Below are 13,512 nucleotides of genomic sequence, written 5' to 3' on the forward strand. Positions count from 1 at the left end.
AATGACTGGCTGAATTCCCTAGAGACTGGCAGAGGAAATGTGAATCCAAATTACTCTGAAAAGGGTTTCATCGGTCAAGACCAAAAGGATGGTATTGGAAAAGTTGTGTTTAATGCTCGAAGGCTATGTCTGTACAGTGCCCTGATCCTCTGGGAATGAGAGTGCTCCATGCACTAGCACGTATGAAAGCCGCTCTGCCTGTCAGAGGTACTGGCCATTTCATCTTGGCCAAGAAACACATCAGTGCCCTTTCATCCACGCCTCACCCAGGTAGGCAGAGCCAGGTCACCCACCTGATACAACAGCCTCTCAACCCAGCGTAGAACCACGTCCCAGCAGGAAACTACCTGCCATTTCCCACCTCAGAGACAACAACCTTGTCCCTGCGACCAGCTTCCATGCTGTCTCCACAAAGCACAAAGTGGCAACGTGCACCAGGGAAGCAGGGGAAGAGGGAGGGTTGGTTCTCCGAGGGTGTGCTCTATGCCATGCAGGGACCCATGCACGTGGCGTCATCCTCATGCAGTGCTATATTGCCTAACTGAAGTATGAACATCTCTCTTATATACAGATCTATTTATTAGCCTGCAGGGAATCCCTGAGGTAGTGTGAACATAGATGTGCTTCTCCGTGGAGGAAGAGGGTCAAGCAGGGTGAGTCTTGAGGCTGCTTTAGATGATGGGAACACAGAAAGTGCATAGAACAACTATAGCTGTTTAGATTTAGAGATACAAAAATAACATGGTGCCTCAGTCCATGTGGCACAGCAGGAGCTGGGCTGGAAGCATCCAATGCAGTAGTGATACCTCCTCTTATGGGGAAGGTTTCATCTTCTTGGTAGCTCCCTTCTTATTTGTGCAGGTAGCACTGACACTCTATCGGTGTATGGGCAACAGGATAATGGTGTGGTTCCCAGCTCTCCCTCCCACATGCATTTTGCTCAAACATCTTCATGGTTTCCAGAGTGATATTAAGTGTGCAATGTCTGCAGACTGCCAAATACCCAACCTGAGACAAAGGGAAGTAAATGCCCATTCGCCAAGAAGGCATATCCCTTGTTCAGAACTGTCCCAGCCGTCATCTCTTCTATGCCATACCTGGGTGAAACAGATGAAAGCTATCCTTGAAGCCAAGCTCTCAGACAGGATGTTAATGCCCTTTTCTCCTCTTCTTTGCTTTTATACACATTTAAGTGTGCATCTATATTTATTTTTACTCTAATACAAGTGAACACAAATGTGATGTGGAGATGAGTTCCATTCTTTAAAACACTTTGTGGTCACAGGAATATACACGTTTGCGTTTACACACTCACACACATTCCAGTATCAAAAGATTTGTAGTCCCAAGAACCAAGATGCTTTAGAAAAAAGTTAAAAGGCCAGATTCTGCTCTTGGCTTTGATCCTTCATTAAGAGCAAGAGGATTACCTGAAATTGTGATTTATTCTTTATATTCTGCCTGAGTTCATTCTGAAATTCCAATCAACAGATGCAAGGAAGAGAGGGGGAAATGCTAGTGGGGGGTCACATTAGGCTTTGAAAAGGAAAATTAGAGAGAATGTTTTCCTTCCTATATTTTTTTTCCCTTTGGGTTTTGGGTTATAAGATGGCTATTTAAAGGATGCTTTCTCCAAATGTGTTGGCTTCAAAATATATCCCCATGCCATCTGGATTTAAAAGAGCCAATCCAAGATATTGGGAGTGGGAGCAGGAGGGAAAAGGGAGAGAAACAAAACCCCTAAACCAAGACCGTGTCTCTATTCTTAGGTCGGTTTTGAGCATCTTTCATTATAAGCATCTTACTATTTGGTTCAGCAATCTTGGCTGTTTAGCTCTTCACAACAGGGACTTCCTATCCCCATTGCCAAGGAGGAAAAAATTTCTGCAAAGGAGGGGGAAAAGCCCTGCTACAGCCTCAGATTTAGCACTGGCTGTGCTGTAAAACTTCACCCAAGCTGAAACAAGGGCTGTGAAGAATCCACACCCAGCTACTCTGGTGCAAACAGTGCAGAGACTGGCACAAGGGAACCTACGGGCATTGAATCAGGTTGGGCACATCCCATCCAACACAGGGCAGCTGTCACCCACACACACACATGCACGCACAGAGCTAGCTTGATGCAGGAGGGCCAGGGTGAGAAAAGGAAGATGCAAGTACTGAATGTGATGTGGGCGATGGCAGAGTGTTCCCTTGAGCATAAGCAAGCCAGGCAGATACTTAACCTAACCATGTCAGTTACAATCGCACCCCAATTTCAAATGCCATAAATGAAACAAGCGATGGCAAAGGAGGGATCTAAAAGGCCTTGGTTGTTGAGCGACTGGCCCAGGAGAAGTGAGAAACATCAGCTTCTTCATTTTGCAGTGTTGATGGTTTAAACATACTGTTCCTTAGGACAGATGTAAGGAGCCCGGGAGCCAGGAGGTGGGCAGCAGAAGGAGATGTCCGGATGATGAGGATAAAGATCTTGTGGAAGATCTGACATAGGGGTGTAAACGTGAGGGATCTTCTCCAGATATCGATCTTCATGTGAGTAGCAGCGGGTCAGGTAATCACTCGCATTCGATACCTCTGAGTGACACTTTCCAAAGTTCTGGAAGCAGAGACAAAAGTCAATGGGTGAGAACTCTGGCATCAGTGGCCATGAAGCACACAACTCCTTCAGTTCCTTGCTGAGACGCGTAGAACAAGAAGGATGGAAAGTTAAACAGTTCTGCTTCCTGCTTCAGAAAAACAGAAACCCAGGTGATAAATCCTCACATTCCAAACTCATCGTCTCCCTTCCTGAAATATCCATCCTGCTGGTGAACATGGATAGATTTTGCACGGTTTGCCCCTTGTCTGTAAATGTACAAACGCCTCTGGACAAAATAAGCACTTGGCCAAGCAAGGACAGTTTCTTTTCAAGCTTCCTAACTCTTTCACAGTTGAGCTTTGAAAAAGCAGTGCTTGTATGCATCATTAATCTGACTCAGGCTCATGTTCTTTTACTTAAAGGGCACATGTATCTGACCAGGGACTTCAGAGGCAAAATATGTGTGTAAGGTTTACCTGGTAGACAGGAGTGCATGTGCTAAGCTTTACCCGTGTGAGCAATCCCACTAAAAGCCTTGGGGCCAGTTTTGTAAGTCAAATCAATGCAAAGCGCTCTCAAGACTAAGACTGCTCTGTGGTCCCACGATCTTCCCTCTGATGGAGTGCATTCTTATGGATGCGTTCTTAAATGAAGCCAAATGAAATGAACCCCTCTCGGAGTCCGAAATGCTTTGGTTTCCATTGAGGTAATTTTGCAGAGGCAATACCGAAGAAAGGCTGCTTGTTGAGGTGCAAGTATTGCAGAGACCCTTTTTGTCCATGCAAACAGCAGCACCAGGAGACACAGACCCCTCTGCTCCGCGCCTGTGTAAGCTCAGAGGAGCGCAGAGCCCAGGACTCCGGCTCCCCAGAGGGTGGCAGCAGATGGGAAGGATTCCTCCCTGCTCCCAGACCCTTCACTCCCTTTTGGAGCCCTACGGGATGACCCAAGCAGGAGGGACATCTAGCGAGGACAGCGCTTTCGGTCTTTAAAATCAACCCACATTCAGTTGCTAATCTGTCCTCTAAGAGAGAGCAAATGCATTAGCAATCACCTCTTATGCCAGTGGTTTGGACGGGGGCTGGTTGAAGCAAGTAACTTGCCCTTGAGTCCTTCCTTGTTCCCTTTCAAAGCACCAGAAACAGTCAGTTTAGTGGAAAGGACAAGGATGTGACCCTCAGGAGAAAACGCCTGAAAGAACAGAACAATCTACTCTGCTCGTCTGCTGCCAGCTCCTGGATAAATATTTCACCAGGGTGCTTAAAAAATCTGATAGAAAATGAAGTGTCGACAATAATTTATTGATGGTCCAGCCTGCTCGAAGAGGCTACAAGCGAGTCGGAGGGCTGCACAGCTAGTGCAGCGTCAGGAACAGCCTCACTAAGAGCAATGAAAGCTGCTAAAGGATGGGAGGTTTGTCTAAGCACCAGGAAAACTGCATCAATGCCAAGGCCAAACTGATGTTCATTCCCCTTTCCTTGGCAAAACTCTATATCCCATCGCTTCAGCTGTTAAAAAGTCAGTGATCTTGACCTGGCCACATAACGAAGGACAAAAGGCTCTTGGCCCCTTCTATTTAGAATTGCTGCATGGGTATCTGCAATTTAGGTGGGCCATTCCCACAGCTACCTCCTCAGGGTTTCATCCACTTCTGGCTTTTAAATGCCAAGTGAACACGTGGAGAGGTGCTGTGCAGCATTATAGCTGTTAAACTGGAGGAACCCAAGCCAGGGGACATGAGGAAGCTTCACTAACTCCACCTTAACCTCTACAACCTCTTCCTGCAGCTTTAAGGCACCCTTCCAAGTGGCAGCTAAACTTAAGAGAGGAAGTTCAGGCCTCTACAGAGTCAGATTTACTCTGTACACATACAACCCTGTGGCTAGAAAACTAGGTAGGCCATGGCAACACATACTTCAAGCCTGGAGACAGTTATCTTCATACAAATTCTATAGCATTAAGAGGGATTCATACCATAAGGGGAGCAGAGAACAAAGAACAGCTCTTTGTTATTCTTCTGATTGAGCCAGCTGCTAAAAAGGGATAAAGAGAGGTTAACAGGTTCTGGAGAGTGTTGGCTAGCAGAGAGTGGGTAAATGGTTTTTCTATGCTTAATCTACTCTTAAGGAGTCTCAAATGCAACAGAGCTTCTTTCCATGCCTGCAAGGGGGAAAAATTATTAGCCATGCTCTCCTGCATTATTATAGAGGTAAATCATTAACTGATTGCTCAACTACCTGGGTAGAACTAACCTGAAAGGGAAGCTGTCTTAATGATTGAAACTTAGATGTAGCAGGCAAGAAGGGTCTTTTAGGAAGGCAAGCAATCTTTTATCAATTAAATGGTAGGGTGGTTTTATATGATTTTTGAGCATGCAACAGAAAAGCATACAGCTTCATCCTAGTATGTGCACTCAAAATGTCTAATACACAGAAAGGTCTAACAGGAAAGATGAGTTAACATAAGTTAACTTATAGAATCATAGAATAGTTAGGGTTGGAAAGGACCTAAAGATCACCTAGTTCCAAACCCCCTGCCATAGGCAGGGACACCTCACACTAAACCATATCACCCAAGGCCTCATCCAACCTGGTCTTGAATGCTGCCAGGGATGGAGCACTGGGTATTAGCATCTAACATTGAAAGAAGCAGAAGGGGTCATGAGACACTGTTTCATGGGCTGCCTATTGACAATATACTGTGTTAGTAAAGCATATTTCTTTCTCCTTATCTGTCAGTTAATGTGGGCATGAAACAAGCATCTATGAAGTAGGACTAGAGCAAATAAGCAACGTTTTGTCAGTACTTCAGTTTGGCCAGGTGAGTGTAGGAGCAAGTTCTTTCTTCACTCTGCAGGGGTTGGAGTGTGGCCAGAGCAGGGCAGCTGGAGAACACCAGCATCGGGATCAAAGAAAGAGACTTCCCTGTCTCTTTTCACCTTCCTGCAGCATGTGAAGCCAGGAGCCACATTGCTCCATTTGCTCCCTGATCTCATTTCTAACTGGCAAAAGTGAAGAGAGCGAGACCAGCCTGATGTTTTTTAACATATTTAGCAGCTGGTGCCCTTTGACTTCCCTCCCCATTCCCACTGTGACTTTTCCCAAACCTAATTTTTCTTCAACAAAAGTTTGAAATTAAATTAGGGATAATGAACTAATTAAATCGAACTGGCACATGATTCTGCCACCTTCCCCCACCAGACTTCTCCCACTTGTCTTTGTTTCCAGCGTGATTCCATACCATTCTTCATTATCTGGGTTACATCCTCCCCTCTCAGTTTTATTTTCAAGAGCTTGATTAAAGGGGATGTCAGTAATCTATCCATTTCAGACAGCCTGGTAGATTAGCTTTAAACAGTCTTTATTTGATTGAATTAGCTTTCATTTCTGCCATGACTTACTCTCAACACTTCTCCATCCCCTATATGCCTTTTCTTCTCTATCTCTTTGGTAAAACTAGGTGTGTTACAGACAGCTCTCCCTGTGATCTGACCATATCCTGTACCTTTAATCGTCCCAAAATAACGAGTTCTTGCTGCTCCAAAAGTGAAAAACTCCTTCTTGGGGTCTGGAGGATTCCTCTGCTATAGTTTCAGGAAAACCTGAAGACTCTGGTAACATGTGAGAGCTGGAAAGATACCGCTACAGGGAACTGGGTTTCTGTTATTGCTCAAAAGCTCAAGAGCCAATTAATAACCTCTCATGCAGTTTAAACTTGTCTTTAGTCTTGCAGCACGGCTCACAAACAGAAGTAGGCTGTTTTTCCTCTGCTTGGCCAAACAAGGCAAACACATTGCACATTGATGCACTGATCCGATGTATCAGCTTGTTCCCTGAGTGGGAAAAATCCCTGCAGTGCAAAACTATTCAGACTTTGGGCTGCCACTGTCCCGACCCTCTCCATGAGTTGGTTTTGAATTTTGGGATGGACAGAAAGAAGCAGTTCTGTTGAGTGGCAGCAACTGAAGACACTTGTCATAGTGTGGACCAGCCTGTGGAAAGGATGTAGGTGTTGGAAGATGGAAAATATAATGGGAACCGAAAATAAGCAGCAGTTAAGTGTGGTGCTGGGATCCTCACATCCTCCTCGAATAATCATTGTCTGGAGTGAAGAATTAACATCAACCTATCGGGGATGAGCAGGAACAAGTAGCCCTGAGCTTGCTTTTAGGAGTGTCCTCCTTTTTGTGAGGACAAAACAGAGAGCAAGTGGGAAGAGAAAATGAAAAGGTGAGTGTGAGGAAGGCTGAAATTCCCACAATATAGGGCAAGGACCTACGATGAGCAATGCACCCACAGACACATGCAGGTGTTACACAGAAAACTTGCTCTTAAAGTTGCATTCCTTCTTACAGCATGCTTTGAACATTCTCTTGCTGTCTACAGTACGTACCTGTTGTGCATTCCTATAGGGTCTTAGACCAACAATAACCTTAAACGTATCCCTCCTTGCTGTTTCTCTCCTGAGTCCTTCTGCCCACCCTTTTGGGGTCAGAGCAGGGCTGTCATCCTCATGTACAAATGGGAAACTAGCAAGGAGCCACCTGAGCTCTTTGCTTTATTTCTCCTGCAAACTGAAAAGGGGGCTCCTGACCCGGGTGTTGCTAGGAGGGAAGTGTATTAACTGGGAATTGAGTCAGGTCTGCTACATTAGGTGGTTAAGACATCATTGGAAAAGCACAAAACCATCTCCCTGCTCTACGGCGTGTCTGAGGAGGGAGGTTTTGTGGCGGTGAGATTACACCTTCAAAGCACCATATGACTGGCTTTATTTTTACTTCAGAGAAAGTGGGAGGATTTCCCACTTTGGATTTGGAGGATTACTGTCCTTTCGCTGACAATAAAATCCCCCACCCCAGGGAGGACAAGGCAGGACCTCCCAAGATGGATTAGGGAGCACTTGTCTAGTGGTCCTCCAGTGCAGTCCAAGAAACTGCTGGGAATTGGAGGTGCTGCTTCCGACCGCATTTTGCTCTGGGCTGGCTTTTCCATCCTCTCCCTGTATGCAAGAGGCTGGTGGTGCTGCTGCCTGGGAGCTGTCAGCACCTGTCTCCAGTGACAAACAGATCCCACAACCAGATGGAGAAAGAAAAACCAAACCAAGTCAGCACTTACTGTCCGCTCTCGCTCGTTACGTCTACGAAGACCTTGATCCTCATTCTGGGAGCAGGGGTGGGTGAGACACCGCAAGAGAGAGAGGTTACCGTTCTGGTCCGGGCCAGGCCTGCTGCAGACACTTACCTAGGAAGGCTTTTGCTACAGCAAGGGAACTACAGGGCTGCTTCCGACACAGGAACACCAGGGACCACAGGGATAAAGGCAGACTGAGCTAACCCACTGCACATCACCTACCCTGGTCTTTGTGCTCCACCTTCACCCACCTCTTAGCATGGATGTTCCTAGCCTGCAAGGAGGCACTAATCAATGTATGTCCAATGGGACACTGTTTTTTTTCCTGCATAGAACTATTCCTCCTCAAGGATACAATTCCCTTGCTCTTTACCAAATCACCTTTCTCCATCCCCAAGCTACTCTGTGCCTCCTATGATCTGCTCTGAGTGACACGGGAGGGATTCGATGAGCTGCAAAGCACCTTATCTCTCCCTTTGCTTTCTTCCTTGTCTCCCTGTCTCTTCACTGAGTGCCCCTGTGTGGCTGTAGCCCCATTAAATCTACAGCCCCTTCCTCCAGTTTAAAAGGGAGTAAAATAAAAGGGAAGGAGCTGCAGTTGCCAAACTCTGCGAATACCCAGGAGCAAGGGAGAGTTATAGGCAAGGAGGGGGCTGCTAATGGAATTTCCTTGGCCAACAGCTGTTGGTATCACCCAGCAAATATCTCCCAGGGGGTGGGAGAGGAAAGAGACCTGCTGGCTTTAATAACCAAGAAGAGGGTATGATTATAGGGGAAGGCAATAAGAAGCGCTGAAGACATTGCAAACACTGTTCCCTTTCAAAGGGTCACTGGTAGCTAGGGGTAGTCCAGAACAACCACTTGAAGGTTTAAATGCAAGCTGAGTCCTAATCAGCCCCTGCTGCAAGACCTGAGCTTGATGACACTTAAAGCGGTCAGAAAAGCATAAGAGGAGGGAACAGTGAGGTCTGGGATCCAATTTTGAGAAGAGCTCCAAAGAAAACAATCTTTCTCCCTCTTTCAGACATTGAAATGCACTGTCTGCACCAACCCTGCACAATACAAGCTCTTTTATTTTAACATCCGTGGTTCCTCTCTGTCTGTCTCTTATTCACTGACTCTTTTAGATGTAGGAACCTTTATGTGTTCTCATATCCTCTCACATCCTCTCCCACCTTGTTCTTTCACACATGCACATATGCTCCATCTTATCTATAGTTGCTTCCATTCACACAAAGCTCCTTGTTTTGCTTTTCCTTTCAGTAAGGCCCCTTTCCTTTCTCTCCTCTTGTATTTGACTATCTTGGAAGGCCCTCTTAACATCCCCACAAGGTTTTAGGTTTCTGCACATCCTGGTATTGCTGCTCTGCTTCACACTGTTGAGCCTCATAGAAATCCCTGAGACCAAATCCCACCCCAAGAGCTGTACCCTTCAAACCCACCTCATTGCTCCCTGTGTCTCCAGCCACAGACGGAGCAGACCCCTGCTCTGAAACAAAGCCATTAACCCTTTCCCCTTCCCACGTGCCTTGCCTCACCGTATAAAGCAAAGGAAAACACTGCAGAGCATGCATGGAAAGCAAGACAAGGCAAAGGCATTGCTGTCAGTGCCCCCAGAACAAGGGTACCAAAGGGACCGGCCGTTGTGGGCAGCATGCAGGAGGTGGAGGGTGGAGGGAGGAGGATGAGGATGGATTCGATGCATATGAGCCACTCCACAGAAGGGAAGGAGATGCAGGGGGGAGGCACTGACTTCAAAGGGGAGCAGTGAGGAAGGCAGAGTGTGATCATGTACCTGGAGGCCAGAATCTGAGGGGAAAGGGCCTAGAGTGACATGCGCTAGCGTAAGTTGGGCTGGATAGTTGCATACTCGACTAGGTCTCCGCCAGCATGGATGGAGGTCCGAGGACTGGGTGACGAGGCCAGAGCGGAAGTGTCCAGCTCTGCATAGTGGACATCACAGTCCTTGTTGCCAGGGTTCTGGAGAGAAGAGAGCAGCAACGTGGTGGGGACACAAGAGGGAGGAGTCGGGGTTGAAGTGGGGAGGCACGGGAGTGAGAACACAGGAACCATGCAGAAGGTGGGGAGTGAGTGAAGGAGACAGGAGGGGGTGTGTGAAGGGTGGAGGGAGAAAGAAGAAAAGGGTGAGAGGGGGGAGGAAGAAAAAAAAACCCAGTTAAAAAGAGGGAGGTGGGGAGGTGATGAACAGTCAGTCAGGTAAAATCCCAAATCAAAAGGTCCCAATGGCACTGCTCCCTCCACCACTGAGCTGAGTGACACAGCCCAGCTTGGTAGCATCTGCCCCAAGCAGCATCTCGCTGCTCTTGTCCTCCCGTGAGCCTTTCTAGGATCAACGTTTTCCTTAGCTGGGGTGGTTCAGTGAATCCAAACTTTACCTGATATCTGAGCTGTCAGTTTTGACCCAGGAATCTGGGGTTCGTTGCAGCACACCGGATGCAAATGCATCAGTACTGGGGACATGAGTGAAAATCATGAACTTTGGGTGTCAAGAAGGAGATTCCTAGAGGCAGTGGTCAAAGACATGAGTGGGTTTGCAGCGGATGCATTACTATAGGGAAATGACACTGCTATGCAGCATGACATTGTCATTGTAATAATGTCTAATAGGTGCTAAAAGCATCCTTCTTTGCCATGAAAATATTTATGGGTATCCCTTTACTAAGCAGGCTTATCAGCAAGAAGTGCATGAATGGAATATTATCCAATTTGAGCAGGAATGATCAGACATCTTTCATACCTTACAAATAGTAATGGTTGGAGAACCCTGAAAGGCAGAATGCCCTGGAAACTTCACTGCTTAACGGGGAAAATTAGTCACCAGGAGGAGCCCTGGTGTCAGTATTGAAGGTGGGAGGGGATACACTGGCTACTTGCCCTATGGAGTTTCTTTAATGCTCGCTTTTGGGCCTGGTTTCTTCTTCCAGCCTTAGCCAAGTGTCTGCTAAGCCTCTCTGAGAAGAGTTGTCTCTTCCAAATGAAATCACTTCCCAGTTTCTCCCTCCATTCTCCAAAATGGCTGCATCACTTGGCAATCATGCAAAAGGTGTTTAATTTGAAAATGGTTCTCTTCTCTTTGTTTGGAAGCATCCTCAGCCACATACCAGCTGTGGCAGAGCCATTCTCGGAAGTTTATAGCCCTATAATGAGCTGTTTCAGTGCCTGTTGCTGGAAGGGGTTACTCAGTCAGCGATTCTCTCTGCTGTGCTCTTCTGTGACAGGGTTTGGTTCCACAGGGATGAGGGGAAAGGGGAGCACTGCTGCAGTGGTATTTCCAGTATCCAGTTCCCCTGTGGTGCTCAGCAAGGCTGCATGCTGGAGGACCACAAGGCTTGAGGTCCTCCCTATGTCCCAGCATTGGGGAGGTGACCAGACAGCAGTGCCGAGCTGTTGGTGCAAAAGCTGTGTGTCCTATGGCCTTTCTGCTTCGTGTCTATGGATGTTTGAAAAAGCAAGTGATGCCAACTCCATTCTTAAACCTAAACCTATGCCCTGTAGAACTTTCCCCATGACCTTTGTATCTCAGTACCTCTTCTAGTCCCAGAGAAAGGCAGACTAAGTCTTTACCTCCTACATTTGTATCCTGTCTGCTTTGCCTCACTTCTCTCCTAAATAGTGCTTCTTTCCTACTGGGGGTATTTTCTCCATGGACATCCCCTGCTTTCTGCCACTCTTAGGCTTGCTCCTGCTCTGTGCTGCTTGTTTGGAGCAGAAATTATTACAATATCAATAATGTGACTTGTATACAAGGCCTAGCACCGCCACATGCAAGTGCTCTGTGTAAATCATCAGCATCGGCACCCTGGTAATTGCCCTGTAAACAGAAAGGACTTATTTTGCTGTCTATAGCAATGGAACTTTCCTTTCTACCTGTGCAAATGGGTATCGCTGACATGGACACCAATCATACTTCTGCTCCTACATGCAAGTGTGCTTCCACCTCTCTCGCTCATGCTCCCTCTCACACGCATACCCACAGGATCTACATGACACACAGGCACACAGCACACTTGTACACACGCACGTGTTACTCTGTGCACTGACACACATGGGTACCAGCACTCTGGCATGCATGGCCTTTGTAGCTGTTACCTGAAACACGCACTTGCCTTTCCATCCCATTCACTCCTGCTTAGATATCCTTGCATACATCACAGCTTTCACCCTACAAGAGCTCAGAGACAAATGCTGCAAGCAACCCCATCGCCCTTGTGCTATCCTACACTATGTTTGTGTATTTCTGTGCTGTTAGCCTCATGCTGTTTCCTACAGTTTGCAACACACATATTCACTTACAGCCTCTTACACGGGGCCCATCCCTGCTCCCTTGTGCAGGTATCTTGTCCCTGCAGACTTGCCCCAGCCTGTCCCCTTCACCTGCTCCCCTGCCAGCGTGCATCTGCACACATCCACACGTACCTGCACACCCTCTTTGTGCATTCCTCCTCCACTTGCCTTCGTATCTCCTGGCACCTCTGCCATTTCCCCTGCCCTTGCTCTTTGCCACCTCTAATCACTTTCTGACTCCCATTCTAGCGCTGTGAAATAGTCAACCCCAGGCAGTGGCTTTCATGCCGCCTTGTGATGAATCTGGTTTATCCCAAATTACGAGGTTTTGCACAATTCGTTGAAAGCTGAATGCACCCGCCGCATTTTCCTGCAGAATCCATTCCCTTCAACTCTCATCTTCTTCACTACCCTCCCAAGCCAAATCTCCTGATGAAGTACATGCAGAACAAGAATAGCCTGCCTTTCTTTTGTGCCTTCCCCTCTAAAGGATCCCAGAACCTCCTATATAGCAGAGCAGCTGCCTACATCTGCATCTGAAAACAGTGGGAGAGGGGCTGTATCAAAGTGAGGTTGGCAGAGAACCAGTGAAGCTGAAGGAAATGTGCTTCCCTCCTCATCCTCCAGCTGACCCAGCTCTCAGGCAAAAAGGAATGTGCAGATCTAGCTTGCATTGATCAGCCCCTTAGCATGCTGGTGGAGTGTGACTACTGGGATTGAACCAGGCGTGCTGGTATTGGTTTTGGTAACCATCACTATCCCTGGAGGTTTCCATGCAAGTGCTATCCCAGACAGACGCTCCTCAGCATCCCCTCTGCAGGGAAGAGAATGTGTGTGACATGAACAAGAAGCCTTTGCCATGCTTTAGGGGTGATGCCTGTGAGTGGTCCTGCAGAGGGGAGGGCAAGCGCTGGCTCCTTGCACATGGGCAACGTGATGCACACCTGGTGCTGGCTGTGGCAGCGCGTACTGCCTGTGTTATCTGGGCAGAATCCAGCAAAACCAGCCCTCTTTGGCAGCAAACCCACACCCTCCTTCCCCTTGCCAGTCACGAACCTGAATAGCCTGCTGTCTGCCCAAAGGATGCAGTGATTTAGCAAGAAATGGGAGCGAGCCTCATCTTGTTCCTGCGGCGAGAAGCCAAAGCGTGGTGTGTGGACGCGATGGGGGAGCCTGATGCCACTCGGAGGGACTGCCAGCCAAGCTGACCAGGGGACAGGTCCAATGCACAGCTGTGCTAATCTTGTGCCAAGAGCGGGCAGAGCGGTGGTTGAGTCACCCAGACACCACATCCCTACTGCACAGGGAGCTCCTTCATGGGCCAAATGAAACGAGGGCTCCACAGTCCATCACCTCTTGGCTAAAGCCACGGGTAAGGAGCAGCGAGTGCCAAGCATGGGGCAGAGAAATGCATCTTCTCAGACCAGAATTGAGAGCAGCAAACTCTGTTCCCATGGTTACGGAGCAGCTACCCATCAGGCCCCATCTCACATCACTAAC

At 47.7% G+C, this 13,512-nt stretch overlaps 1 protein-coding gene and 1 long non-coding RNA gene across 5 annotated transcripts in view; one reads left to right on the forward strand and one right to left on the reverse strand.

The window, feature by feature from the left end:
• Positions 1-355: 355 nt before the first annotated feature.
• NECTIN1 (nectin cell adhesion molecule 1) overlaps positions 356-13,512 on the reverse strand; it is a 91,853-nt gene continuing 78,696 nt past the window's right edge. Inside the window, exons 9-10 of one of the 3 annotated variants that reach the window (XM_057433142.1) lie at positions 7,693-7,737; positions 356-2,596 (exon numbers count right to left, since the gene is read on the reverse strand). In XM_057433142.1, coding sequence (XP_057289125.1) covers positions 2,378-2,596; positions 7,693-7,737 — 264 coding nt within the window. In that variant the 3' untranslated portion in view covers positions 356-2,377. Of the gene's footprint in view, positions 2,597-7,692; positions 7,738-9,502; positions 9,688-13,512 lie in introns of all 3 variants that reach the window. The other 2 variants (XM_057433164.1, XM_057433149.1) reach the window with 2 other exon arrangements.
• On the forward strand, positions 4,634-13,264 carry LOC130611939 (uncharacterized). 2 transcript variants are annotated; one of them, XR_008975358.1, is made up of 3 exons: positions 4,634-4,787; positions 5,317-5,398; positions 12,389-13,264. It is a non-coding gene; the product is annotated as an uncharacterized LOC130611939 (long non-coding RNA). The 2 variants fall into 2 exon arrangements; XR_008975357.1 differs by lacking the exon at positions 12,389-13,264 and adding an exon at positions 8,732-8,791.

This window comes from Pezoporus wallicus, unplaced genomic scaffold, assembly GCF_028554395.1.
Source record: "Pezoporus wallicus isolate ANWC-B61680 ecotype Strahan unplaced genomic scaffold, APGP_CSIRO_Pwel_v1 contig_11829, whole genome shotgun sequence".
Classification (NCBI taxonomy): domain Eukaryota; kingdom Metazoa; phylum Chordata; class Aves; order Psittaciformes; family Psittacidae; genus Pezoporus; species Pezoporus wallicus.